Source organism: Ictidomys tridecemlineatus, chromosome 11 (assembly GCF_052094955.1).
Source record: "Ictidomys tridecemlineatus isolate mIctTri1 chromosome 11, mIctTri1.hap1, whole genome shotgun sequence".
Lineage (NCBI taxonomy): Eukaryota > Metazoa > Chordata > Mammalia > Rodentia > Sciuridae > Ictidomys > Ictidomys tridecemlineatus.
The window spans coordinates 34,287,222-34,314,314 of record NC_135487.1 but is presented as its reverse complement, the minus strand read 5'-3'; the positions used below and the strand labels follow the sequence as shown (position 1 = coordinate 34,314,314).

General features: G+C 50.9%; 1 protein-coding gene across 2 annotated transcripts; it reads left to right on the top strand.

Moving 5' to 3' along the window:
* Window positions 1-571: 571 nt before the first annotated feature.
* On the top strand, window positions 572-13,556 carry Tmem275 (transmembrane protein 275). 2 transcript variants are annotated; one of them, XM_040288614.2, is made up of 2 exons: window positions 572-965; window positions 12,254-13,556. In XM_040288614.2, the coding sequence occupies exon 2, from the start codon at window positions 12,316-12,318 to the stop codon at window positions 12,856-12,858; it is 543 nt and encodes a 180-aa protein (XP_040144548.2). In that variant the 5' UTR covers window positions 572-965; window positions 12,254-12,315; the 3' UTR covers window positions 12,859-13,556. The 2 variants fall into 2 exon arrangements, with proteins under 2 accessions (XP_040144548.2, XP_077881036.1); XM_078024910.1 differs by lacking the exon at window positions 572-965 and adding an exon at window positions 9,872-9,956.
* The last annotated feature ends 13,537 nt before the right edge of the window (window positions 13,557-27,093 follow it).

Here is a 27,093-nt window from a genome sequence, read left to right as displayed (position 1 = left end):
AGCTGAGCAACTTCAGGGTCTAGAAGGTCAGCAGCTCCGACTCCCACCCAGGCCTTGCTGCAATAGTCCAGCCTGGAGCTTGGCCCTGTGCCCAGCACACCCTCCCCATCCGTCGTGGGGATAGTGGCATAAATTCCACCAGGATTGGTCCCACGGAAACCTCTGGCCTTTTACATTTTGAGAAAAGGGCCACTCCATAGGGGCTCGTGGCAACACCCCCTTTCTAGGGGGCAAGACTGGTGACGGACAAAGGGGTGCTGAAAACAAGCTCCATCCCTGGAAAACTCTCCCCACCCCACAACGCTGGGTCCCCCAGGCAGTTAGAAGCTGAAGGCAGGGCCACCGCCACCGGCATGGGGAGCACTGTACCCCGCCCGGCTCTGGGAAGTGCCCCGCGCTGTGGGGGCGGCGGGAGGTATTTGCCAAGGAGCTTGCAAACCGGGAACCTGGAAGAGCGAAGCTGAGAAGGACGGCGCCGCACAAGTGGCCGGGGGGGGGGGGGGGGGGGGGGGGGGGTGCTCGGGGGAACGCGGCTCGCCCCTGGGTTGCGGGGCGGAGGTCAGCTGCCCACGCTCTGCGAGGGGCCGCGGGTGGTGGCAGGTGGTTGGGAGCCCCGCTCAGCCGGCTCCCGCTCCGCCGCCAACCCGGCCCGCGCGCCGCTCCTCCCACCTGTCGCCGCCGCGACTGCTCCGCGGGAGCGGGCTGAGCGGGGCTGCGCGTGTCGCGAGGAACCCTGGGCCCAGTGTGCCCACCCACCCGGAGCCCCTCTCCCAGCCTCTCTGCTGGACTGTCACAGCTTGACGGGTGGGGTGGACACCCCGCCGCGACCCCCGCCTGGCACTCCACCCAGCGCCTCGAAGAAGTCTGCAGGCAGCGCCCCGACTGACCGCAAGCGCTTCCTGGCCACCCTGCGCTCAGGGGTCAGCCCAGTCAGACTACAGGGCAGTGTCCAGACACCGACTCAGGTGAGTGAGGGCTGCAGGAGTTGAGGAAAGCTGGAGGGAGGGCGAGGGAGGGGGGAAGGGAAGGGGCGGCTTTAAGAAAAGGGAGACATACTCTGTCCAGTCTTGAACTCCCAGGAGTCAGGGGAAGCAGTGCCCAGACAAGGGGTCAGGAACACGTGGCCTTGAGAAAACAGATGTGAGAGGGACACAAGAAGGGAAGACACCATGAACTGGCTGCCTTGGACCCCCTCTGCGCTATCCTTTTCCCTCCTGCTCTTAACTCTGTAGAGCTGCCTTAGAAGCCCCTTCCATCCCCCACATCCTCCCAAAGACCCAAAGTAGAGAGCAGTGAGCATCCTGCAACTTCAAACCAAGAGACAAGTGAAGCCAGGAAGGCAGAAGATGGACATGGATGGCCTCCCTGAACAATGCCTGCTTTCCCTGTGTATTTAACCAGTATTCACTGGGCACCTGGAGAGAGGCAGGCACCTCACTGGGGACACAATGACAAGCAAGGAACACACAATCCTGCTCCTGGGGGAAGCCAGTTGGAACAAGCGAACCTGGACACAGGAGTCACTTCAAGGGCCCTGGAGGGAGTCAAGAATCTGAGAACCATGAGTTGGCAAGTTAGGAAGCTAAAGGAAGGAAGGAAGGAAAGAAGGAGCATCCCAGCTACACTGGAAAGCAGAACTGGGGTGGGCCAGCTGAAGATGAAGCCCAGGGCTTAGGCACAGGGGTCTGGGGGTCTACCATACTTGCTGAGTCAAGCTCACCATACCTGGTCAGTACAGCTCACCAACCCTGGTGAGCTCAGCTCCACCAGAGAAGAATCAAAGAGCCGCTTGAAGCTGAGTGTGGTGGCACATGACTGTAATCCCAGTTACTTGGGAAGTTGAGGCAGGATGATGGCAAGTTCCAGGCCAGCCTGGGAAACTTAGTGAGACCCTGTCTCAAAAATAAAATAAAAAGGTCTGGGGATGTAGCTCAGAGGTAGAGTGCCCTTAGATTTGATCCTCAGTACCAAAAAAAAAAAAAAAAAAAAAGTCACCCAGAAGAGTCATGGTTGGAGCAACTGCAGTGTAGGCCCAGGAGGGTCTTATTGTTTGGAAGAGATGGAGATAGTGGGTAAGCAGGGATAGCAGTGAGTCCAGAGAGGAGGGGACGGACTCAGGGATACTTGGTGGGAGAATCTGCAGGATTCAGAGATGAGTTGGAAATGTGTGGAGAGAAGCCTATGGGAGAAGGAGGGGCCAGCACTGGCTGAAGCTGTAGGCTTTGTGGGAGAAGGAACCCGTATCCCAGAGACAGAGTGTTCCCAGGAAGGAAGACTCAGCAGACTGAAGCTAGGGACAGCAGCCTATTCAAATGGTGTTCATTGAACTCAGCAGTCTGCTGGTAACCTTGGTGAGCATGGAGTCCAAGAGTAATGGAGCAAAAACCAAGTTGGACTGTATGATGCTTGAGAAGGAAGTGAAGTATGGAGCATAGACAGTGCTTTCAAGAGGGGGAGAGAGGCCAGGCAGGCACTGTGGTGCATGACTGTAATTCCAGTTACCTGGGAGGCTGAGGCAAGAGGATCACACGTTCCATTCTCAGCAACTTAGCAAAACTCTGTCTCAAAATAAAAAAGGACTGGGAATGTAGGCCAGTAGTAGAGCACCCCTGGGCTAAATCCCCAGTACTGCAAAATAAAAATGAATTTATGTTAGCTGGAGACTATAATGACCTGGAGTTGAAGAAAGGTTTTGTTTTAAGATAGGACAGGTTGAGATGTTTCCAGGAGGAGGTGTGGTCCAGTGAGGAAGAAGTTGGTGAGCTCAGACTAGGAAGGGAAGGTTTCCTAAAAGCCTTGAGGGCCCAAATGAAGTCAGAGCAGGGATCTACAGAGAGCCTGTGCTGTCCACCTGTGGTTTTTTTCTGTCTGACCAGGCCTGGCAGTTTGAGCACAGACTTGGAGAGACAGGAAGCTGGACCAAGGCAAGGCTGAGAATTTTCTAAGCAACTTTGACAAAAGGACAAAGTGACATGTTCAGTTGCAAGAGAATAACTGAAATCAGTCAGTGTGGGATCTCAAGTGGATACAGAAAGAAACAGGCAAGAATATCATGGAGAGGGCTAGGGATGTGGCTCAAGTGGTAGCGCGCTCGCCTCGCATGCGTGCGGCCTGGGTTCGATCCTCAGCACCATATACAAACAAAGATGTTGTGTCTGCCGATAACTAAAAAAATAAATAAATAAATATTAAAATTCTAAAAAAAAAAAAAAAAAGAATATCATGGAGAAAATGGGTTCCAGGGATTGTGTGTGATCAGAGAACAGTTATAGCAAGAGGCAGTACACAGTCCTGGTGAAGAGCATGGATTTAGGAGACACATGACCTAGGTTTGAATCCTGGCTTTACCATGTATTACTACCATATCTGTGAACTTCAGTGAATAGTTTAACCTCTCTGAGTTTCTGTTTCCCTATATGTTAAATATGAATGGCCATAAGCCTACCTCCTCGGTGTAGTGACACATGCTTATAATCCCAGTGGCTCAAGAGGCTGAGGCAGGCAGGAGGATCGTGAGTTCAAAGCCAGCCTCAGCAACTTAGTGAGGCTCTAAGCAACCCAACAAGACCCTGACTCTAAATAAAAAATTTAAAAAGGGCTGGGTATGTGGCTCAGTTGTTGAGTGCCCCTGGGTTCAATCCCCAGTACCAAATAATAATAATAATAATACCTACTGCTTAGGATTGTCATACATTTATGTGAGTTAATCTATATAAAAGTCTTATGTGTTTGTCCATTTTCTGTTGCTATAACAGCATACCTGAGACTGGGTAAATTTCTTTTTTCTTTCTTTTCTTTTCTTTTTTTTTTTTCTTTTTGGTACTGTGATTGACCCCAGGGACATTTAACCAAGCTATATCTCCAGTCCTTTTTACTTTTTACTTTATCTTTTAGTTGTAGTTGGACACAATACCTTTATTTATTTATTTTTATGTGGTGCTGAGGATCAAACCCAGGGCCTCACATGTGCCAGCGAGCACTCTACCCGTGAGCCACAACCCCCAACCCCTTACTTTTTATTTTGAGGCAGAGTCTTTCTTGCTAATTTGCATAGAGCCCCACTAAGTTGCTGAGGCTGGCTTTGAACTTGCAATTCTCTCTCTCAACCTCCTAGTTGCTGGGATTACAGATGTGTGCCACTGTGCCTGGCGAGACTATGTGATTTCTAAAGGAAAGAAGTTTATTTAACTCGCCATTCTGGAAGCTGGGGATCTAAAGAGGAAGATGCTGGCATTTGCCCAGTTACTGGTGATGGTTGTGTGCTGCTTCACCTCATGGCAGAAAGCAGAAGGGCAAGCAGGTACATGTAAAAAGAGACAAAAGTAAAAGAGCAAACTAACTTTATCACCCCATTTCCACAGTGACTAGCCCACTCCAGCAAAAGAGAGAACTTGCCCACCTCAAGAATTAACCCAAGCGGGGGAAAAAAAAAGTATTAACCCAATCCCATAAGAAAAGCATTAACCCCTCTTAATGATCTAATTGCCTCTTGGAGGCCTTACCTCTCAACATCAACACAAATGTCCACATGTGTTTCCCAGGAAACAAACCATACTCAGGCCATAGCAGCTTAGAATGGTGTTGAGCACAAAGTAGGTGCTGTCCATTTGTTTGTATAGTCATAGCAGTTGGGGTAAAGTCAAGAGTAAGATTTCCAGGTTTCTCAGAGGTGGATTGGTTCAGGGTCACAACAGGGTGATAAGGTCCTGGGGCAAGGATAAAGGGGGCTGATGGCCTGGGTGCAATGGAGGAACTGGGCATTGGATATAAAGAGTCAGGGCAGAGTCAGATGGCTATGTACAAGATGCTGCAGTCCTTGGGGTAGGACTTAACTGGAAGGGAAACAGAGTTGTCCCAAAGGAAGCAGACAGGAAGAGCAGTTCCACTCCAGCAGTCTGAAATCCTCTCTCCTGGCCTCTCCTGCTGGCTCGGGCAACTGAGTTGCCGAGGGCAGAGGCAGAGGCCCAGACTAAGGCTGAGATTCCAGGCTGGGAGGCCCCAGCAGGTGGCAAGTCTCATTATCACGAAGGATTGGAAAGAGGGTCAGAAGCCCCCAGAGCAGGAGGATTACCTTTGCCTGAATGGGTGGGGAGGCTGGTCTAATGAACACACAAGGCTTTGGTTGCTGCAGAGAGAGCTTCAGAGTCCTGTATCCCTAGGTCCCTCAGCTGTGCTAAAAGTCAGAACCCTCAGAGCCTGCAGAGATATCTAGAGCAAACTCCCACTTTGCTGATAGCACTAATGAAACAGCCCAGTGAGAGGCACAGTGAGGAGTGCAGTGAATGCTTGCCAGCTACAGGCCTGGAGACCCACTGTAAATAGGAGGGTGCCATCAGAGCAGCTGAACAGAACTCGTACCCCTACACCCCGTTGTTAATGTTCAGGGGCTGCTGCTGTTAAGGCAAAAAGTCTCCCAAGATACATCTGTTAGGCAGCAACCCATCTCCACCAGAAAGGCAGGCAACCGGGAGTGTGTATCTGCAACCCTGTGTGTAATGCAGCTGTGCTTGTATTTTGGGATATGTCTGAACCCTGAGTGTGCATGTGGGATATGTGTATGCATGTGTGCACTTGCACTCACGGATGAGAATGATGGGGCCCAGAAGTCAGTGACAGGGACTGGAAAGCCACACCTTCAGACTTCATCCTCAGACCTTGTTTCTAGCATGGGGAATCATCTGTGTGCTTATGTGCATGTGTGCTTGTGTGCACGTGCGCATGTGTGCATGCTCAAATGCTCCTGGGGTGGGGAAAGACCTGTGGATTGGCTGGGGTGGGGTGATAGTGGCTCTTCAGGCTCTGGAGAGACAGAATTCAGTTGGCAGAATCTGAGAGCTTGCAGGGTAGTGAATAAGCCCCATCCAGTAATGAGTAATGGTGATGTGGGAGGTTCCCTGAGGATGGAGGTGGAGTTGAGGATAGAAAGAGCATGGGGTGGGGGCACCAGTGGAGAGGACTGGCCCAGAATTCAGGAACTAAGGGGAAACAGGAATTCTCAGGAGTAAAGCTCTCTGACTGGCCAAATGGGTCTCACTTGGAGGACAGAGGGCCCTAGGCCAGTGGCTGTTTTAACTGAAGCCCCAAGCCCCTCACCCAGAGACTCTTCAGCCACTGAAACAGGAATCAGGGGCCAAAGAATCCTGGAAGGTACCCCTGGTCAGGCAGCTGCTCTTGTGCAATACTAATATCCCAGAGCTGTGGACTGGGAACCTGCGGCAGGCTTACCTGAAGGGGCTTCGGGCAGAGATCCCCCTCCCCAGCAGCTCTGGCCTCCACCTACTGAGAACTACCACCCAAGCTTGTTGATGATACCTGGAGAGTAATAATCAATGATTGCATTCTTTTAGGAGGCAAACATCTCTATACCTTCTCATAAGCAGCAGTTCCGATATAGGAAAAACAGACTTTCCAATCTGACGGAGTCGTTTAAACCTGAACTTTCCTCATTACAACCAGTGAACCAGGAAACATCCCTTCACCTCTTTGAGCCTCACTGTGATGGGGCAGTCTTGTAACAGCTCACAGGGTTTGTGGTGAAGATTAAAGGAGTTGACATAGGGAAGGTGCTTAGCACAGAGTCACTGTTCAATGTGTGTGCCCCTCCCCCATAATCAGGACCCCTTCTGAGCAGCAGTGACTTCTCAAGGAAATAACTTAGTCCTGGCTCAAAGCAAAGAATTTAGAACAATGAACAGGGACAGCCATATTACAGATCAGTGTAGCATTTTTATGAGATCCTTTGATATTTTGATAGTAATTTCTGAACAGGTCCCCATTTCCGCCTTCACAAACCTCAGGTAGTTGAGGGTAGGGCAGCAGATTGATGACAGACTTCCACTGGGGACAATAACCTGCTTACAGCTCTTCCTTTACGTTCAGATAGCTAGACCTAGAGAGGGACTCCAACCCTTCCAGTTGTCCAACCAGATCAAAATCCAAAATGTTTGTCATCTGAGGTCCAAGTACCTGACCCTGCTGCGAACAGCTCCTAGATTGAACTCCCAAATAGAGATCACAGGGCCTTCCCAGAGAGACACAAGACAAAAAGGAGAGCTAATGGCCAGGGTCATGGGTGCTAATGTCAACGTTCAGAGTCCGACTGGGTGGGAAAAGGGGTAGTCTGTTTTGACTTTGTACTGATTCCATGACCTTCCCCACTCCAAGCCTCAGTTTCTCCATCTGTAGATGGAAAGCTTGGTCTAGGTTACCTTCACAGGCTCAGCAGCTTAGAGAACTCACTAAAGGGAAGGTCTCTCAATCCTAGCAACTCAAGATTCAGAGCAGTGACTGCTCATCAGGTGCTAGGTTTCAGGGATGGACTTGAAATAGAAAGGGCTTGGAGGATTGGAGATAGCAAAAGCATCAATTTGGAAGGTCCTGCTTCATAATCCAGGACTCCAACTGGAAGTGACATAAGTCACAGTTCATTGGCCAGAATCACAGATTGGCCAGGAGATGCCATCTTCACATGTGCTCAGAAAGAAGGAAAGCCAGAAGGATTCAGTGAACAGCACCAAGGACATCTCACAACAGTGCCAGCCAGAGCTCCCACAACAAAACAGAACCCCACAGCGGGGCACCCAGAGGGCCACAGTCCCCCAGAGGAAATGGAGGTGGAAATTAAATTGCAACTGCTGAACGACCTCAATGCCTCACCCCTGCCCATGTCCAGATCTTAGTTAGCCAGAGTGGAGGCAACTGCAGGCGTAAGCCCAGCACCCACATGTCCTTAGCTCTTTCTGGGTCTGAGATGGAAATTCCAGGAGTTGTTTCTGAACAGGTCTGTTTATAGAGTTAGCTCTGCCACCTACAAGCAGATAAGAATCACCATTGGCAGTTAGCATTAGAAGCTCAGCCCCTGGCAGGAATTTGCTTTCTTTTGAACCAAGTATGCCAACCCAAGGAAGGGGCCAGGACAGTTTACCTTCCTGGGCTGGGGGTGTGGCTCAGTGGTAGAGTGCTTGTTTAGCACATGTGAAGCACTGGGTTCAATCCTCGGCACCACATAAAAATTAATTAATTAATTAATTAGCTAGTTAGTTAGTTAAAGGTATTTAAAAAGAGAGAGAGAGAGTTTACCTTCCTTGCAACAGGGAAAACACAGCCTCAATTTCCTCCTCTGCTGCTAACATTTGAGAGATATATGAGCCAATTTCAGGAGTTTAACTACAGGGCCTAGAGGAGAGCCTGTGACATGCCTGGTACTTCAGTCATTCAACAGATATTTAGCAAATTTAGCAGTTTGCTTGGCTGAGAGCTCAGGCTTTGGAGTCAGGACACCAGGTTTTGAATCCTGGCACCACCAGCACTGCCGCTGAGTGGTTTGGGATGAGTTTACATAATAATTTCTGTGCCTTGATTTCCTCATCTATAAAATGGGGAATCTAATGGTAATAATCTTATGTTACAAAAATTAAATTAGATATTATTGTAAAGTGTTCTGTACAGCACAACTGTTCATTATCAATCTGAAAGTGCAAATTTCAGATTATCATTTAGAGTTCTGTTTCTGGTTAAGGTAGACTAGCTTGTATCAGACCAACTCACCACTGAGAATAACTAAAAAAGCTGGATTTAGTATTTAAGAAATTTATTTAAAGGCACAGGAGAGCTACAAAGGCAACAGGGACTTGAGGGAAGCAAGATCTTGGGGAAGAGTTACATCGCCAGCTCTTTTTTTTTTTTTTTTTTTTTTTGAGACAGCGTCTCACAATAGGGACTTCAGGGAGGCAAGATCTTGGGAAGAAAAGAAGTAATAACTGAAATTAAGTACTCAATAGATGGCCAGGAGTGGTGGCACACACTTGTAATCTCAGCCATTTAGAAGGCTGAGGCAGGAGGATCACAAGTTCCAGGCCAGACTCTGCAACTTAGTGGAGTCCTGTCTTAAAATAAAAAATAAAACGGTTGGGGATGTAACTCAGTGATAAAGTGTAACTCAATCCTCCATATCACAGAAAAGGGGGAAAAAAGAACTCAAGAGATGAATTTAACAGTAGGGAAAGACACTTGGGAAGAAAAGGTTAGAGAACTGGTTGATAAATCAGAAGAGAAATATCCAGACAGAAACAGAAGGGAGGGGGAAGCCTGGAAAAATACAGAATAGAGTGTGAGAGGCATGTGGAACAAAACCGGATGGTTGAACATATGTGCAACAGGACCCCAAAAGGAGAGGCGAGAGAAAATTGGGAAAAAGAATGTCTGAAATTTTCTCATACTGGGGGTAGATGTTGACCCACATGTTGTAGAAGTACCAGGAAACCACGAAGGATAAATTACACACACACACACACACACACACACACACACACACACACACAGAGTTTAGCACATCATAGTAAAACTGCTGAAACCCAAAGACAAAAAAATTCCCTAAAAGGGAAAAAAATGAGGTATTTGGGTCTTCCAGCCACCTCACCAACCAGCTTTCTAGTCTTTCATGAAGTGTGATGAAGGTCCAGACTCTGCCCCCTCTACCAGAGACACACTCAGCCTCAGAGGGAGCCTTCCCAACAGAAATATCTCACTGTTAGCCGGGCACAACCGCACAGAGGGCGCTGAGGCAGGAGGACCGTGGGTTTATAAGCAACTCAGGGAGACCCTGTATCTAATAATATAAAATATGGCTGGAGATGTGATTCAGTGGTTAAGTGTCCCTGAGTTCAAACCTTGGTACCAAAAATAAATAAAATAAAAATTAAAAAAATAAAAATAAAAATCCCACCTTTGCCAGATAATGTCAGATATTGATAATTAAAGGGAGTGAGTGTTTTGAAAGGAAAATCTGGAAATCTCACAGCTTCTTCTGAGCATCAGATCTTTGTCTTTTTTTTTTTAAAGATATATTTTTGAGAGAGAGAGAGAATTTTTTTTTGTTTTGTTTTGTTTTTCAGCAGACACAACATCTTTGTTTATAAGTGGTGCTGAGGATCAAACCCAGGCCGCACACATGCCAGGTGAGCGTGCTACCGCTTGAGCCACATCCCCAGCCCAGATCTTTGTCTTTAAAATGAAGCAATATTGTGTATAGTGTGGCCCAGATATCTGCTCTCTTACTCTGGCTTTAGGTTGTCTTTTCTTCCTTTTACTCCAACTACCAGAGCCCAATCCTCTCTGAGCCTCAATTTCCTCAGTTGTAAATGTGGTTATTAGTAAGTGTCATGCAGTTGTAGGGATTAAGTGATATCACGGATATAAAAGTTCTTTGCAAACTGTAAACTGCTGTATCCCTTTAGTTGTTGCTATTGCTGCCTGGCAGAACCAGCAGCAGCCGGTTAAAAGAGATGGCTCGTGCGTGTCTGACACTTCCCAAGGAATCTATGGTTTACCCATGACTGACCTGAAGGGTCTACATGAGCTTTCTTTGCCAGGATTTTGGGATTTCTGACTCCCTGCCAGCTTGGTGTGGCAGCAAGATGATTCTTGGTTGGAGTGAGTCCCAGTAGAACTGCCACCTGTCAGCATAGTGCCAGGACGGGGAGCCCTGGAGTCATCAGATCTGGAGGCCTGGAGGTGATCCTCCAAGCCCTCTGACCTGCTTGAGCTGCCCCTTCCTGGTACTATCTCTCATTTTTGTTCACCTAGTCATCAAGCTTTTTCCAATCCCAAAGTGTGAGGCTTTGGAGACAGTCAGGAAGACACCTCCAATTGGAAGGCCAACCAACTCTTCTGTTTCCATACATGACATGACCAGCTTCTCAGATCTGAGATGTAATAACTCTCCCTCAAGGGCATGGTTAACGTTTAATCAGCACTGTTCTAAGAACTTTATTTAACTTTATTTAGTTTAAAGCATTTAATTATTACTATATCCTATAAGGCTAATTCTATTATTATTATTATTATTATATTTTTTAGTCATTGATTTAATTTATTTATTTGTATGTGGTGTTGAGAATTGAACCCAAGGCCTCACACGTGCCAGACAAGCACTCTACCTCTGAGCCATCACCCCAGCCCCTGATTCTATTATTAACCCCATGTCACATGTGATAATCCTGAACACAGAATATGGGGCCTCTTGTCCTGGTCACCCTCCCTGTTCCTCACTCTCCATGCTCTGCTCCCATTTGTGCTGCCATCTGATTACTCCCCTACCTAACCAGGACCCTTCACTGACACTTTTTTTGACATACATAAATGGAGTATAACTTATTTGTCTAGTTGTGCATGATGTAGAGTTACACAGGTCATGTAATCATATATGCACCTAGGGTAATAATGTCCAATTAATTCTACTCCTATCATTCCTACCCCCATACCCGCTTTCCCTCCTTCATTACCCTCTGTTTAGTCCAGAAATATAACTATTCTCCCCCTCCCCTTGTGAATTAGCATCCACATATCATTCATAGGTCCTGGATCTTGAATAAAGTACTAGACCTCTCCTGAGCATTAACTGATTGTTTCCTTCCTTCCTTTCTCCTCCTCCTCCTCCTCCTTCATCTTTGTTTGGTTTTGTGTTGTGTTTTGTTTTGTTTTGTTTATTGAACTTGAACCCAGAAGCACTTTACTTTTTTTCAGATTCTCATCTAGAATTCTGTTTCTGGTTAAGGTAGACTAGCTCATATCAGACCAACTCACCACTGAGAATAACTAAAAAAGCTGGATTTAGTATTTAAGAAATTTATTTAAAGGCACAGGAGAGCTACAAAGACAACAGGGACTTGAGGGAGGCAAGATCTTGGGGATGAGTTACATTCCCATCCCTTTTTATTTTTTAAATTGCCTCCAGAATCACTAATATGCTAGGCCGACCTGGAACTTGAATCCTCCTGCTCCAGAGTTGCTGGGATTACAGGCCTGCTCCACAGTGCAGGGCTAAACTTCATTTCCTTCATCTGAGTAAGGAGGGGCTAGATCAAATGATCTCCAGGCAGAGTTGGAGGTGGAGTTGTCAAAAACCCAAGAGCTGTGTCCTCTGACTATAACTATTGACAGTGATGATAATGATCATTTAATAAGTACCCTGCTGAGGGTTTCACAGAGATTCACTCTCTTAATTTAATTCTCCCAGGAAGGCTTCTTGGAGGCGCTGTGTGGAGGGAGGGCGAATGGCAAAATTAGCGGTGAGGGACTCCAGGAGTTAGGTGGGGAAAACAGGCTGACTATACATATGAGGTGGGTTGTTTCCCAGAGGCAAAAGCAGAGGCAGGGGTCTGCCCAAGATGACCTCTTCACTTCCAGGCACATAATGTAGCCAGGGAACTGAGCTGAGATGCTCCACTTACTCGCCCTCTCTGTGTGCTCACAGGATCATCGTGAGCTCGCCCCTGGCTGGAGGGATCTTGATGCGTGCCAGGCGTGCTCAGGCCGATGCCGCCCACAAAGAAAAAGAAGAGCAAGGGACCTGTGGCTCCCGCGCCCGGCCGTGCCCAGGGCCGGTTGCCAGGCCTACCGTCACCCGCGCTGTGCTGCGCCTGCGGTCTGTGCGTGCTGCTGGCGGGTGTGAACGTGACGCTAGTGGGTGCGTTCGCCTCCTTCCTGCCAGGCCACAATGTGCCACTGATCGTAGGGCCGGCGCTGCTAGTGCTGGCGCTCGGTTTTTTCGCAGCCTGCTGCGTGTGTAGCCGCCGGGGCCCTGCGCTCCGTACGCGCTCCTTGGAAGCGGCGGCCCGGGGCCAGAATGGCGGGCGCGCGGGGCCGGTGGCGCTGGAGATGGAAAGCAGCGAGCGCACGGCGCAGGACACCACGGCCGTACAGCTCAGCCCCGCTGCCTCGGCCGCGTCCTCTGGCCGCTCCAGCCCGGTCCCGGGCCCCGGCCTCTTCAGCCTGGACGCGCCCGCGCCCACAGCAGTTTGTGTGCCGCGCCCCGAAGGGTCGCAGCTCAACCTGCCCCGGGAGCTGTCCGCCTCCTAGCGGACTAAGGCCTCTGTCCATTCCCCTGTCTGGGTTCCCTCCATCCTGTGTCACTTAAACAAAAACTAGAAGAGGGGGGACTTTAATTTTTTCTCCATAAGGAACCAGTCCTGGGCACAGGTGGCCTCACCTGTCTCATTTCTGAACTTCTGGAGGGAAGAATGTGGTGAAGGTGTCAAGGCTCACATCCTAAAGAAATGAGCAGCCTTGGCCCCTTAGACGGGGTCTCTGTGCCCTATCTCACCTCACTCTCAAGACTTGATGAAGCTGGGCTCCTGGACCTTGGAAGCTGACCCCACCCACAGTATTGGGCACTGTGGAAAAAGAAGCATCAAGCGGCTCTGGCTACCAGCAAGGCCCCTGTCGCCAAGAAGGGAGGAACTCAGCCCTAACTTGCTCCATCCCTTCACACTGTGAAAGTCCTCTAGGCCCTCCTCTGCCCCTCCCCTACCTCCTTGTCTCTACCCCAACTTGATCTTTGGGATTCATTTGGGAGGAGAGATTCTGACTTCAGCCACGAATGGGTAGAGCCGAGCAGAGCACTCCCTGACCCCCACAGTGTGAGTCCTGCCAAGGATGAGTGCTGAGGGGGATTCTCCAACCCTGAAGGTCCCAGTGATCTTCACTGACAACAATGCTGCCATCTTCACTGTGCCACATCTATGTTCCCACTCCTCAATAAAGCACCTTTGGAGTCAGTCCTCTCTGGCGTGCAAGCAAGCTGGAGGGAGCTTGCTATGGGCCTCTTGTTGTGGGGCCTCTGACTGAGCCCTTGGGTTCTGGGCCCTGCCAGCCAGTGGCCAAACCACCCACTAGCTCTTCTTGGAGATCTAGAAAGGGGTCCGTGGGGAAAGGAGTGTGTGTGTCTGTGAATGTCTTGTGGGAACGGGTGTGTCACACCTGCGGCTGGATGAATGTAGGAGGGCCGCTGTGTGTGCAATTGCCTGGCTCCTGTAGGAGATTCGGAGTGCAGTATTTGGGTAACTGTCAATATCACACATGTGCGGGAGTATAGGAGGGGTAGGTGGTTGAGGGCATGACCACCCAGCATGCATGGTGAGGGGAGAGAGCCACCTATGTAAAGTCTGGACCTTTCTCTGGGGCTGGCTGGGCTTGCAAAGATTGGGCTCAGCCTGTGGTCTGTCCTGGCAGGCAAGGGCACCTGGTAGAGGAATGGGGACTGCCTTGTAAGTAGAACAAGGGAACTGGGGGGAAAATCCTGTGATCCCTTCCCACCTGCAGGGATCCAGGCAAGCAGTGATGATGGTACACACTGGCCCCCCACCTCTTGGAGACCATTACTCCCTGCCTTTGGCTTCATCGATTTCCTCTTCCAAGGTGGGCTCTGCTGCCCTCCTGCCATAGCCCAGGTACTTCCCACAAGGAGAGCTCTGTCCTTCCTCTGACACCATCTCAGTCCTCCTGTCCTGCTGTCTTCCTCTCCCACTAAGAGTGTTACAAGTCTGTCAGTAGGTGCTGAGCAGCTCATCTCCATTGGTTCTAGTGGGGGAGGGGCCCTAATCTTTGAAGCACCCAGCCCCTGGAGTTGATGGCCTATTCTCAGCACTTCCCCACCACCACCATGTATGTGTGAGTCCACCTCTTTGGGCTCATCCTCTCATCTGGTTCACTGGTCTGTAGCTGCCTGAGGCCACCCGCTGCCTTAGGCAGCTACAGACCAGTGTAGGGCCACTGCTGATGCTGCCATGGGGTGGTCTGGATCCTCCTTCTCCCACCACCTTCTTAGGAGACTCCTCAGATTCACCCCTGTCCGGTGCTAGGCTCAGCCCAAGCCCCTCTCCCACCTGCTGGCAGACGCCTGATTTACACTCTTCTACAAGATGACTTTCAGATCTTTTTTTTTTTTTTTTAAATATTTATTTGTTAGTTTTCGGCAGACACAACATCTTTGTTTGTATGTGGTGCTGAGGATCGAACCTGGGCCGCACGCATGCCAGGCGAGCGCACTACCACTTGAGCCACATCCCCAGCCCCTGACTTTCAGATCTTGCCATGGGAGCTGGCTGCTGGGCAGGAAGAGTGAGCGTCAGATGAGGATCCAGGACATAGGCCACAGATGAACAGATCAACAATGGGAGCAGAATGCAGAGAGAGTGGGGCGAGTCATTGGCTCCCTGCAGTCCCCTCAACTGCCACCAACTGAAAAGTCCTTATTTATCTCATCTGGGCTCCTCCCACTTCTGAGGTACACCAGGAGAGAGCCTCTTCACCCAGTGCCATAGGGTTCACTTCCCAGTGAGTACCAGCAAAGAGCATCTCTGCCTCTCTCCAGGCTGCCACACTAGAGAGTCCTCCCCCAACATGGCTTCCTCAGGTGAGAGCTGAGGGACAGGACCTTCAAGGACAGCACAGCCAGCCCAGTGAGGCCCTAGGGCAGCCCCACTCTCCTTCACAAAGTGGGGCTGGAGTATACACTGAATCCACACCTCTGCAGGCCTCTCCTCAGGCAGGCCCACTGAGGGGGCCACTTTGAAGGTGAGGACATGATTCTGACGGTATAGGGACATCCCTGATTGACAATTCCTACAGCAATTATGCAGAGGACCCTTAATAAGGGCTAGGTTTTCCACCAAGTTACCAGGGCCTGTTCTCAGAGGTCCAGGGGCTGCAGTGGAGGACACAAAGCTGGTCTTTTGAAAAGGATGAGTACTCCCCAAGGCTGGGGGAGCTCTGGGATGGTACAGAGAGCTTTGCCTCCAGAGGAAACTACTGCTGACCTGGAAGAGGGAGCCTCTTGGGTGGGGTAGGAGGTCTCTTCCCTCTCCACAAGAAGAAATGAGGGAAGCCACTTAAGACCAACTTTTACTAATTAATTCAACAAATCATTCCCGGGCCCTGCTATGTGCCCAGCACTGAGAATACAGTGTGAATGAGCTCTCATGAAGCTCACATTCTACAGTAAAGAATTAAATAAGCGCATCTGGGTGTGATGGCACACACCTGTAATCCCAGCCACCTGGAAGTCTGAGGCAGGAGGATTAAAAGTTCAAAATTAACTCTGTCTCAACTAGAAGGAAGGAAGGAAGGAAGGAAGGAAGGAAGGAAGGAAGGAAGGAAGGAAGGAAGGAAAGAAAGAAAGAAAGAAAGAAAGAAAGAAAGAAAGAAAGAAAGAAAGAAAGAAAGAAAGAAAGAAAGAAAGAAAAGGGCTAAGGGTATAGCTTGGTAGTAGAATGTCCCTAGGCTCAATCCCCTCCCTCCAGGAGGAGGAGGAAGAATAAGAAGAAGAGGAGGAGGAGGAGGAGGAGGAGGAAGAGGAGGAGGAGGAAAAGGAAGGCGGTGGCAAACATTAGTTAGGGAACAGTGCTATATGCAGAAAATCACAATAGGAAGGTGTAAGAGGTTAGGAAGTTTTCTCTGAGAGGTGGCATTTAAGCTCCTAATAATAATAGCCATACCAACAAGGTTCAGAGCAAGAATATTTCAAGCTCAAAAAATGACCAGTGCAAAAACTCCTAAGATAAGCATGAACTTGGCCTCTATGTGTCAGATCAATAAAGAAGGGCCATAGAAACTGGGGTGAGAGATGAAATTAGAGAGGTGGGGAGAAGGGCATGTCCCAGCTGGTGGAAAGCTTAGTAAGCCCGGGTGAGGATTTTATTCTCAGTGAGATGGGAGCCACTGGAGGATTTTAAGCAGGCAAGTGACATGATCTGATTTATTATTGTAAAGATCACTTGGCCTGCTATGTGGAAAACAGAGTGTCGCCGGCAAGAGGGAAAACAAGGAGGGTTAGGAGGTTACTGCAGAGAGCTGTGCCGGGGGCTGGGCCTGGAGTGGTAGCTGTGGAGCAGACAGAGACCGCACCCATTTCCTGGGTACATAGAACAGGTTGCCCTTATGGATATCCTGGGGGTATCCAAGAGAAGAATCTGGGAGGAAGTGCTGGAATTTGGTTTGAGCACCTGGGTATATGGTGGATCAGATTTTGAGAGAAAACTCATTGGTCTCAGTAGGGCAAAAAGTCTGTAAGCCCAGGAGAGCTTTCCTACAGGAATGGAGTCATAGTCCTGTGTTCTAGAAAGAGGAGAAGGTCCTGGGGTGAAGGCTGAGGAGCCTCTGACATGTGAGTGGTGGCTAACCCTTGAGTTCAGAGGAGGCATCCGAGGAGACGGGAAGACAGCCCAGAGCCTAGGGTAGTTAGTCTAACCTCTGAATCTAGGGGAAGAAGAGACCCCAAGCTTCCCAGTTCTAAATCCTCCTCAACCTTCTGCCTTTCTGATGAGGGATGTAGACTAGGAGTTGGGGATTTGAGAGAAGAAAGAGGAATGTGAGCCCCAAGAGTTTAGGGCTTCTGTCTTGTTCATTACTATACCTTCAGTACCTTCCTGAAACAAGGGAGATGCTCTATAATATCTTTCAAATGAATTAACCAAGTAAAAGGTGTGAATTTCTTTGCAGGACTGAGACTCTAAGTTCTGGGGAACAGGGGATAGGGATTGATCAAGATGCCTGACTCAGCAGGAAATGAAAAAAAATCTCCTCTTGTGTAGGGGAGTTTCCCTGGCTGCTTCCTCAGTTTTCTACTTCTCTGGAGGGAGGTAGAGCTGGCCAGATGGACATGGATGGATGATGGGCTTGAGGGTGAGCCAGATAGGTGGACCAAATCTGAGGAACTCAGCACTGCTAAAGACTGCCACCAGAGGGCACCCTGGGCACATGACAGGGGATGGAAACCACGCAGCCAAACCAGACCACAAAATTTTGCCTTTCCCTCTTCTGAAGGCCAAGCCCCTGAGGAATGGGAGAAGCAGGCAAGTTGGAGGTGGGGGGAAGTCACCCAAATTTGCTGAGTTAACCAACCCACTGCTGGAACCTGACGTTATAGAGGGAGCCTAAACTTGTACAAATACTTAACCTTTATCAAGGTCACCAATAAATCTTAAGTCTAATCATATAGACTAAACCCAACCCTGATCTTAGACTTACCCCTCACCCCAGCCCATACTGAGTCCTAACCTTGATCACAGACTGAACTTGACCCTATTCATGCTCTGAGACATTTGCTGACCCCTGACCTTAATCACAAACTGAGCACTGACCCCTAACCTTTACTATATATTGAACCCTGACCTTGACAAAGACTGAGTCTTGATCATGGACACACATTACCTCTTATTTTGGTCATAGACTGAGCTCTGGCCCTAGGAACAGGTAGCCCTGACCCTGAGCCATACACAGAGCCCTGACTTATAATATCCTGAGCCTGAATCTGGTCATAGCCTGAACTCTGACCCTGGACAAAGACTGAACTTTTATTGTGGTCACAATGGAGCCTTGATCTCTAAAACTTTCTCTCCATTGATATAAGGGTCTTCCAGAAAAGGCTCCTGTTAGGACAAGCTTCAGCTCTAAAAGGAAGTAACTCTCAGAACCACTGTTGGAAAGAGAAGAAATTCTGGGTCTCTGGTCCAGAAATTCCTGGGCTTTGGGATCCCGAGAGACCAGGCAGAGAATGGCCAGTTCTAGATGGTCCAGCACATTGGAAAGGGTGGCTGAACTTCTCAAGGTAGCCTAGGAACTAGGAGGGAGTGGGTGTTCTGCCTGTCTAGCTGGAGAGTCAGCTTGAAGCCTCTTCCATCTGCATCTCCGACTGCCTTGAGACTTTCTTCAACTCCCTCTGCTCCCTGGGCAGTGTCTACCACTTGTTCCCTTTCAGGGAAAATATAAGGAGGCTACACTCCAGGTGATGAGAGTGACACCAGGTCATGTCGGAGGCCCATGTCCCAACACCTGTGTCCTGACCAGAAGAGAAGCCCCCTTAATCTGGGAGCTCACGGGTCACTCCAAGAAAAAGTGAATGGTGCCCACAGTCACCTCAGATTGGTAGAAGGTATAACACAAGAAAGAACACAGGGCAGAACACTAGGAAGTCTCTAAATGTTTTCCCCTTGTGCTGGGTGAGGGCTGGGAGGGCCACAGAGGACAACAGAGCCCCTCCCCTGGGCACAGTGGCCAGTTCCATTTCTGTCCTCTCCAAGGATCAGCCTCGGTGCCTGGCCCCTGCAGGGTCCCCGCTGGCCTCAGCCAGGCCCACCGGCCTCGGGGCTCACCTAGGGAGGCCCAGAGGGCGGGGGTGGGGCCCAGCCAGGCAGGAGCTGGGACGGGGGAGGGGGCGGCTGGAGTCAAAAAACGCTGACGCTGAAGACAATGAGCTCTCGGAGGCTGAGGCAACTCATTTGGTCCCGGCCACGCTTTATTAAATTCTCATAAACCTGTCAGGGGGGACAGGGCTCGCTTCAGTTTACCTCATTAGCCCGACACAATGACAGTGGGGGGGGGTGCAGAAGGAGGGGGCGGCATGGGGGGGGCCGGTGCTCAGCGCTGAGAACCGAGCCAGCCGGGAAGATAATTGAATTAAGTGGCTTTTGTTAATGGTTTTTAAGACTCCGAAGTGTAAATAACATTTAGGGGCTTTCTTTTAATGGGGCTGGGGTTTGGGAGACCAGGGGAGCTCAGAGGAGGCTCAGCCTGGTCCCTGCCCCTCTTCCCCAGGCTAGGGGGACTCGGCAGGGAGAGCCTTTGGGGCGTGGCCCCAGGAGGTGTGGCAGTTAGCCTGGGGAGAGCTGAGGGACCTTCCCTGAGGGCAGGATAGGGAGCATGGAGCCAAAAAAGGTGAGAAGACTTCCTGGCCTATCTTCACACAGAGACACAGAGATGAGGATGTGAGCAAAAGAGGGCCTGGCTACAGCGGGCTGACAGGGAGCTGCTACCCAGTCCTGAAATGCCACTGTTGGATATCTCTGGGATGTTATTGGAGGCATGGCCTGTGAGTGTTCAGGGGACTTGAGCTGGGGTCAGAGCTCAGAGGGAGTTAGAGGATATGTCTTGGTTGCCTGGAAGGTACTGAGCTCCCCCACACAGGATGTGGGAAGGCTGTGAATTGGGGGGTTCCAGCCTTCAAGCAAAGCAGTGGATTAGACTAGACCCCAGACTTCTTGAAAGAGACTGGCCTTGGGCTGAGCTATAAGAGGAGCCCAAAGATGGGAGTGGACGGGTCACTTCTTTGGGACTCAGGGGCCAGAGGTAAACTGAGTGCCAGAGACAGGAACAGGGACAGAAGTTGTTTTAGAATCCATTCCCTGGATTCTCACAGTCACAGCTTCTCAGCAGGCAGAACCAGGGTGGGAGTTGGCTGGGCCAACTAGGTCCCAAGGGGCTGAGGTGAGATGGGGCGGGGCTGGCCCAGAGCCAGTTCACAAAGGGTTAAGGCGCTAATCGCCCTGCATGCGACAAAGGGAAGTGAGTTTTCTGATCCAGAAAGGATCAGTCCCTGGGACGCCCCATCAGGCCCTTCAGCGTGAAATTACACCCCAGCGGGGGTGCTCCCCTCCCCCTACACACACTACCCGCCTAGGCCTGGCACGGGATTAGGGCCTGGAGTCTTCAGCTTAATAGATCCTGCCTCCCCTTCCCATCCCCTCCACCCCAGCCTTCAGTCCTGCCTCCAGGCAAGCGCCAGCCTCTTTTCCCCCAATCCATCCACCTGGCTGTCCCTCTGTCTGGTCATCTCTGGCCTCGGGTTGGTCTAGGCACTCTGTCTCTTCCTCCAGGCTCTAACCTCAAACGTGCACTGAGCCCTGACTTCATGCTGTTTCAGTTTCTTCATAACTTTTAATCAGCTCCCCAAATGTATATATTTCGTTGTTGCTTGTCTATTTGTTGTTGTTTGTTTCCCCTTTGCATATAAGTGTGTTAGGAGGAAGGACCAGTCCTATTCAACAGTGTCTCCCCGGTGTCTGAGCTGATCCGCCACACAGATGGTGCCCGGTAAATTACTAGTTGACTGAGCCCCTCCCACCTACCTTGCAAACACTGGGGTGAGACCCCTACACTCTGAACATCGGTGCTCAGGACTGAAAGGGGAAAACTAACCTGTGCTAGGATGGGGCTATGTCCTCAGAAGAGGCCAAGGACATAGTGAGGCGGGCCAGAAAAGGTAGAGGCCCTGCATGAACAGAAAGGCTCACTCATCTTTGGATGTCATCCCAGGAGACCCTTTCACCCCACCCCCTCAGGCATTGCCACATGAGTGCCTTGAAAAATCACCTGCACCCATGGCTGGGAGCACCCAGCATGGGAAGAGGTCCTAGATGGAACAGTTGAGGAAACCAGGGGTGATGATCACACATGGAGGAGAAAACCTGGCAAGACACTCAGAAGCCAGGCTGCCCAAGGCAGGAAGGCTATACAGACCACTCTGTCCAAACTCTACCCAGGAAATAGAGACCGAGAAAAGGCCAGGGCTTGCCCAAGGCCATATGGTGAAGCCAGGGCAAGACTAGACAGGAACCAGGTTCCCTGAAGGCCTTGGCAGAGCTGGTCCCTCACCTTGTTCTTCCAATTTCATTCAACAAGTTTGGTATTGGTTGAACACCAGTTCTGAGCCAGGCTCTGGTCGTGCCAAGTCCCACTCAGGGAGCTCCCTTTGGTAGTAGATGAGAACTGTATTTGGTGGCAAAAACAAGGTCAAGAGAGAGGGACATCCCCCCTCCCTCAGGGAATCAAGGAAGGCTTCCTGGAGGCATTGGCATGTGGATGGGTCCTGAAGAGCCAATCGGCTGTCCCTGAAGGAGGGGTCAGCAGAAGCAAAGACAGGTGGGCAAGGGCACAGAGTGTCTATGAAGCCCCTCCTGGTCAGTTTGGTGGCATATCCCAGAACAGTGTGCGTAGACATGTTCTGTGGGCCCCTCCCCATCCTGGGCTAAGCCAGACCTGATAAGGAGACCGCTGCGTAGTGAGCTTCTGCTCAATATGAGAAAGAATTTCCCAACAGAACTGGAGCAGGCTGCGAGGAAGGTAGTGTGCTCCTCATCCCTTCAGGTGTAGGCTGGGTTGGTGACTCCTGCCCTGTGGGGGCTGAACTAGAAACCCCTGAGAACCTGAAGCAGACTCCCCAGACCATGAACAGGCCCAGCCCTCTAGTGGGCAACCCTAGCCTCACCTTGTCCATTCCCCTGGGCTCTGCGGGATGGTGGTGGTAGAGTGGGGGAGAGGGAGGGAGAAGGCAGGCAGAACAACTGCGCATCCAGGTCCAGCTGTACAGGGTTCTGCCTGGATATCTCAGCTTCCTACCAAAACCCAGCCCAGGGACTTAAGTCAGGGTTAGAAGCTGTCAAAGTCCAAGTCTGACTTAAAACAGGCGCGGAGGCCCAGAAAGGGACTTCCAATAGCTCACAATCTAAGAGGCAGGTCACAGTCTTTGTCTAGGAGTCCAGTCAAGGACAGACAGAAGGAGCGCCTGAATGAGGAAAGCCTTTCAGATGGGCCCTCCACACACAGGGCCCTATGTGCTAGGGAGAGGCCCAGGGCTGAGGTATGTCCTGCCCCTTCTAAAAAGAGTGGAAACCCCCTTTCGTCTCTTCCCTGTTGCCCGGCGTTCACCTCATAACCTGGATTCTTGCTGAAGCATTGTGGCTCCTGTTTCCTGGGGTTCTTTCCTTCTAGAGAACCTCCTGGATGGGGTGACCTGTGAAGGACCCAGGCTTACAGGTCTATCAGCCTGCTCAGGTGGAGACAGCAACAAAGAGCAGCTTTGTGCACACACGCTCACACTCACACGCACCCAAACACGCCCCACACAAGCTCTTTCCAAGAACGGCTCTTCAAGCCTGGTTGCCAAGATAAAGGAGCCACTGGGCGGCCAGCCTCCTGGAGGAAATACCGCTCCTGTGGCCTTTGTTGTTCAAAGAGCTTTGCGAAATCTCCAGACTCCTCTTGGAAAGGATCCCAGGCTGAGGTGGCAGTGTCCCGCAGCTGGAGACGGGCAGGGCCTGCCCAGCCTCCCTTCTGGGCCTGGAAGGGAGAGGAGACCCTGGGGCCAGGCTTGGAGTCATTAGTGGCAGCAGTGGCTTAACCCCTCATGTTCATTGTTATCTCACTCAATTCCCACAAACCTGGGGGTCCGGGAAGGTCTTCCCTTTTTACAGATGATGAAACAGGTTCGTGGAAGCTTATTAAACGAATCACTGTGAGTCAGTGCTAGAAATGAAACGGGCTTGACCGCAGCCCTGGGAGGAACCCAGTCCTGCCCCAAATTGAGTTCTGTCCTGATCCCATCCTGAGCTCCAAGTCTAGCCTCTAACAGAGCCGTGACTTGCCCTGCATTGATCCCCGATCCTATGTAACCTCAGGCTGCCTCCCCTGTCTGCTGTAATCCCTTTGAGTTCAGAGGCTTGTGTGCTCCGCATTCACCCCGCAGCTTTACATTTATGTACAGGCAATTATTCCAGTAATCTCCGTTTTACTTGCTAGACTAAATAAGGACTGAGTCTATTTTTGTTTGCTAGCACTTATAAGAGTGTAATAATAACACTAATAACAAGCATTTATTGAGCCAGTGTGGTGGCACACACATGTAATCCCAGGGACTCAGGAGGCTGAGGCAGAAGGGTTGCAAGTTCAAGGCCAGCCTCAGCAAGTTAGTGAGGCCTTAAGTAACTTAGCAAGACCCTGTCTCAAAAAAAGGACTCAGGATGTAGCTCAGCAATAAAGTGCCCCTGGGTTCAATCTCCAGTATCAAATCAAACCAAACCAAAATCATTTATTGAGCATTTATTATATGCCAAGCTTGTGCTGAGTGTTTTACAGATGTTATCTCATTTAATGGTCACAAAGTACTCTGATATAGGTACTATCATTAGTTCTGTTTCACAGATGAGAATACTGAGCCCCATGGTGCTATTAGAAAGTACAGTGTGCTCTTAGTGGTTCCCTGAACCATCACACTCAGCTGTCTGGTGAGGTTTGGGCCAGAGAGGGAAGCCCCAGCTAGGAGAGGAAATGATGGCATTGGGGTAGAAAGCCACAGAAAGGCCTAGTGAGTAGCCTGAAGGAGACTGTGATGAAAGAGACTACAATAAGGGAGTGGGACCAGCTGTACAATTTGTAAGGCCCAGCACAAAATGAAAATTTGGGGCCCCTTGTTAAAAAATGAAAGATTTCAAGATGGTGGCCTCAGAATATTACAGGGCCCTCTGAACCCAGGGCCCTGGGCAAACCTTCATGGGGACCCATGAAAGTGGCCCTGGCAGGGAACGGACTATGTATGAGGCATTGGGCTCAGGGCAGCACATCCAGATAGATAAATAGGAGTGGCCGTGCGTGTTCAAGTGGCAGCAGGGCTGGCACTGGACCCTTGTCTGGCCATCGGGCCAATATCTTCACAAGCACAGCAGCAATCACTGAGTATCTCTCGGGCCAGAGGTGGCCTGTCTCTTGAGAGGCCTGTCTAGAAGGGGGAGTCTGAGCCTTTGGTTGGCTGTCTGGAGTGTGAGTAAGCCAGGAAGAATGCATGCGTGGGGTGGGGCAGGTATGTGGGGAGCATCCAGGTGGCAGGCAGGTGGTGGGTTGCCTGTCTGACATTTGAAGGGTGTGTGCATGAGTGTGAGAGACAGGAAGGCAGGTACCCTGGGACTTGTGGTCTAGTGCAGAAGCCAGCATGGCCCATGTGTATGAGAGATTATGTGTGTTGTGGGGTGGGGTGGGGTGCATGTGTGTAATTAGGAGTGTGTCAGTGTGTGCGAGGATGCATGCGTATCCCCCACTTGCCCTCCTAGGCCATGGCCCCTGCCACCTTCCCTGATGTGAGGGGCTACCAGGCAAAGAGGTCCTGAGCCTGTCCCAGCCCAGGGCCCCCAGGCTTTTGTGGGACAGGTCCTCTTAGAGGCACATTCCTGCCTGTCATAGAGTGGGCAGAGCCACAGAGCCGCCTCCTAGGCTGCTGGGGTGATCCTGGCCAGTGGTGTCAGGTTCCTGGGTGCAGGAGCCCTCCCTCTGCAGTCTCTGAGGGCCTTTGTTGGAAGTTCAGACAAACTTGTCAGGGGGGCGGGCAGGAGGCCTCCTAATCGGCTTTCCCAGAAGCAAAAGGAGAATGAGAGATTAGGGGTGGGGGGCTCCAGCCCAGGGCAGCTCTGTGGGAAAGAGATGGGGAAGGGGTGCCCGCCCTAGAGGGATCCATCCCCCGGGGCCTTCAGCAGGTGTCCCTAAGGGCCCCCAAGGAACCAGACCCCTAGGTTGAAAGAACATGAGGTCAACGCCTGGTTAAAGGGGGAGAAGCTTTGGAGAGAGTCCTCTTGCCTTTCTCATCTCACCGCCATGGGCTGCCTGGGCACTTACTGCATGCAGGACACATTACTGCTCACCTTCTAGGCCTCCCCCCACAACAGCTCCTCTTTATCTTATCTGAGCCTCCCAGGAAGCAAGCAGGCTAGACATGGTTAATGGTTCCCATTCCACAGAAGAGAAAATTGAGGACAGGAAAGGGGCCCACAGTAAATAGCAAATGGGACTTGGCTTGTCCTGACTCCATCAATAAAATGCTCTGCATCCCAGCCAGCATTTCCTGGAGGTCCTGACCTCAGGCTTCTCTCTGTGTGACCTCATCTAGTAAAAGTGGATTTTTTTTTTTTTGCATTGTCACTATTGACAACCACCAAGTTCAAAAGCGTGGTTTCCAAGGTTAGCCAGGCCCATACCTTGGTTGACCCATGACTAGTTTGTGGTTTGAGCCAAGCTATTTAACCACTCTGTTCCTCTGTTTCCCCATTTTTTTTTTGTTTCCCCATTTGTTAAATGGAAATAACAACAGTGCCTACCTCACAGAGTTGCATGAAGATTAAATGACTTATTTATAAGGTAGCAGGCCAAGAGAAAGTGCTACATACGTATTTGTCAACTTAATACCACAGCAGAGGCTCAACATCTACCCCGGAATAAATCGAAGACTCCTCAAATACACCAAACAAGACGGACTACCTGAGCTCAGGGGCATTCCCAGACACTCACCCCAGCCCCAACAACGCAGAGGGCTCCATCCACTTTGTAGCTCAGCCAGAGATTGGGGAGCACCCTTGACCCCTCCCATCCTTCAGTCACAATGGTGATTTTGCCTCTTACATCTCTCCTCAGTGTGGCCCCATCCCTTCCCCCCACCAAGTCCAGAAGATGCCACCTTCCTCACCAGGATGTGAGTGTTCTCCCCTGATTCCCTGTTGCCAGCTCCTTTGCACAAACCACCAAGCAACAAAGTCAGGGGTGGGGTGACTGAAACGCAAGTCTGATGGCTCCCCTTCCCCGCTGGGCATCACTTTCAGTGCCCCCAGGTCCTGGCCCCAGGGCTTGAGTCTAAGTTCCCAGCTTCCCCTTCTGTCTTCTTTTGCTGACACCACCCCCACTGTCCTCTGGCCCTACCAGTCTCCTTGCTCTTCCAGGGCTCAGGGACCCAGTGACTGTCTTGTAGTTTGGATATGATGAGCCTCTCCCAGAACACCCTTCCCTCTAGGACTCCTTCCCAAGAGACCTCCCTGCCCTTCCTAGGCTGAGCTAGGGACCCTCATTTTGCTCCCACAGTTCCCTGGCTTTTGAACCCTAAATCACCCTGCATTGCAATTGTCAGGGCAGATTCTTCTTACTCGTTTCTATGCCCAGTGCCCAGCACAGGGCCGGGCATGCAGCAGGTCCTCAGCCAATGACAAGTGAATGAGGGATTTTACTAGCCACGTTACCAGGGTACACTCTATGCCAGGGAAGGTGTGTCCCTCAAAGCTGAGGTACGTAGGAGGCAGGAGATGGCTCTGAGCAGAGGGGGGAGGAAGCAGTGGGAGATTTGGGGCAGACATTTGATCCATCAGCCCCTCCCAGGGAGGCGGGGAGGCAGGTGAAGGGGGATGCTCCCAGCCCTAATCCTCAGCCCCACTGGGGAGAGAGGAATGCTCTCCTGGAGTCACAGAGACCTGGGAAGTGGGGAGGTCAGGCCCCGCCCTTGGGAAGTCCAGTAACTGCTCCTTGACTACTACTCAGGCTGGCTGGGGTTCTCCTACGGGAAAGCCTACCAGCCCCAGCCAGGTGCATACATCACCATTCCGGTAGCAGGGCAGGAGGTGGGGGTGGGGGTGGGGGGACACTTGTGCAAACACTGGAGAACTCAGGGGAGGGAGTGGGGCAGGGAAGAGGAGGGCTGAGGGGTGGATATCTCTGGTCTTCTTTCTCTTGAAATGCAGCAGAAGGGATGAAGATTTCTCCCTCCCCCTAGGATACCCTGAATATTCCCTCCCAGGCATCCCCTGCCCCAGCCTACCATGCCACCTGTGCTTGGGTGAGGTGCAAGCAGCCCAGAGAACACAGAGTTCTCCTCCATTCTTGCTCCCTTGTGACCCCTCCAGACTGGCACACTAGCTGCAGATTGGTAGGGGCCATGGTGAGAACTGCAAGGCCAGC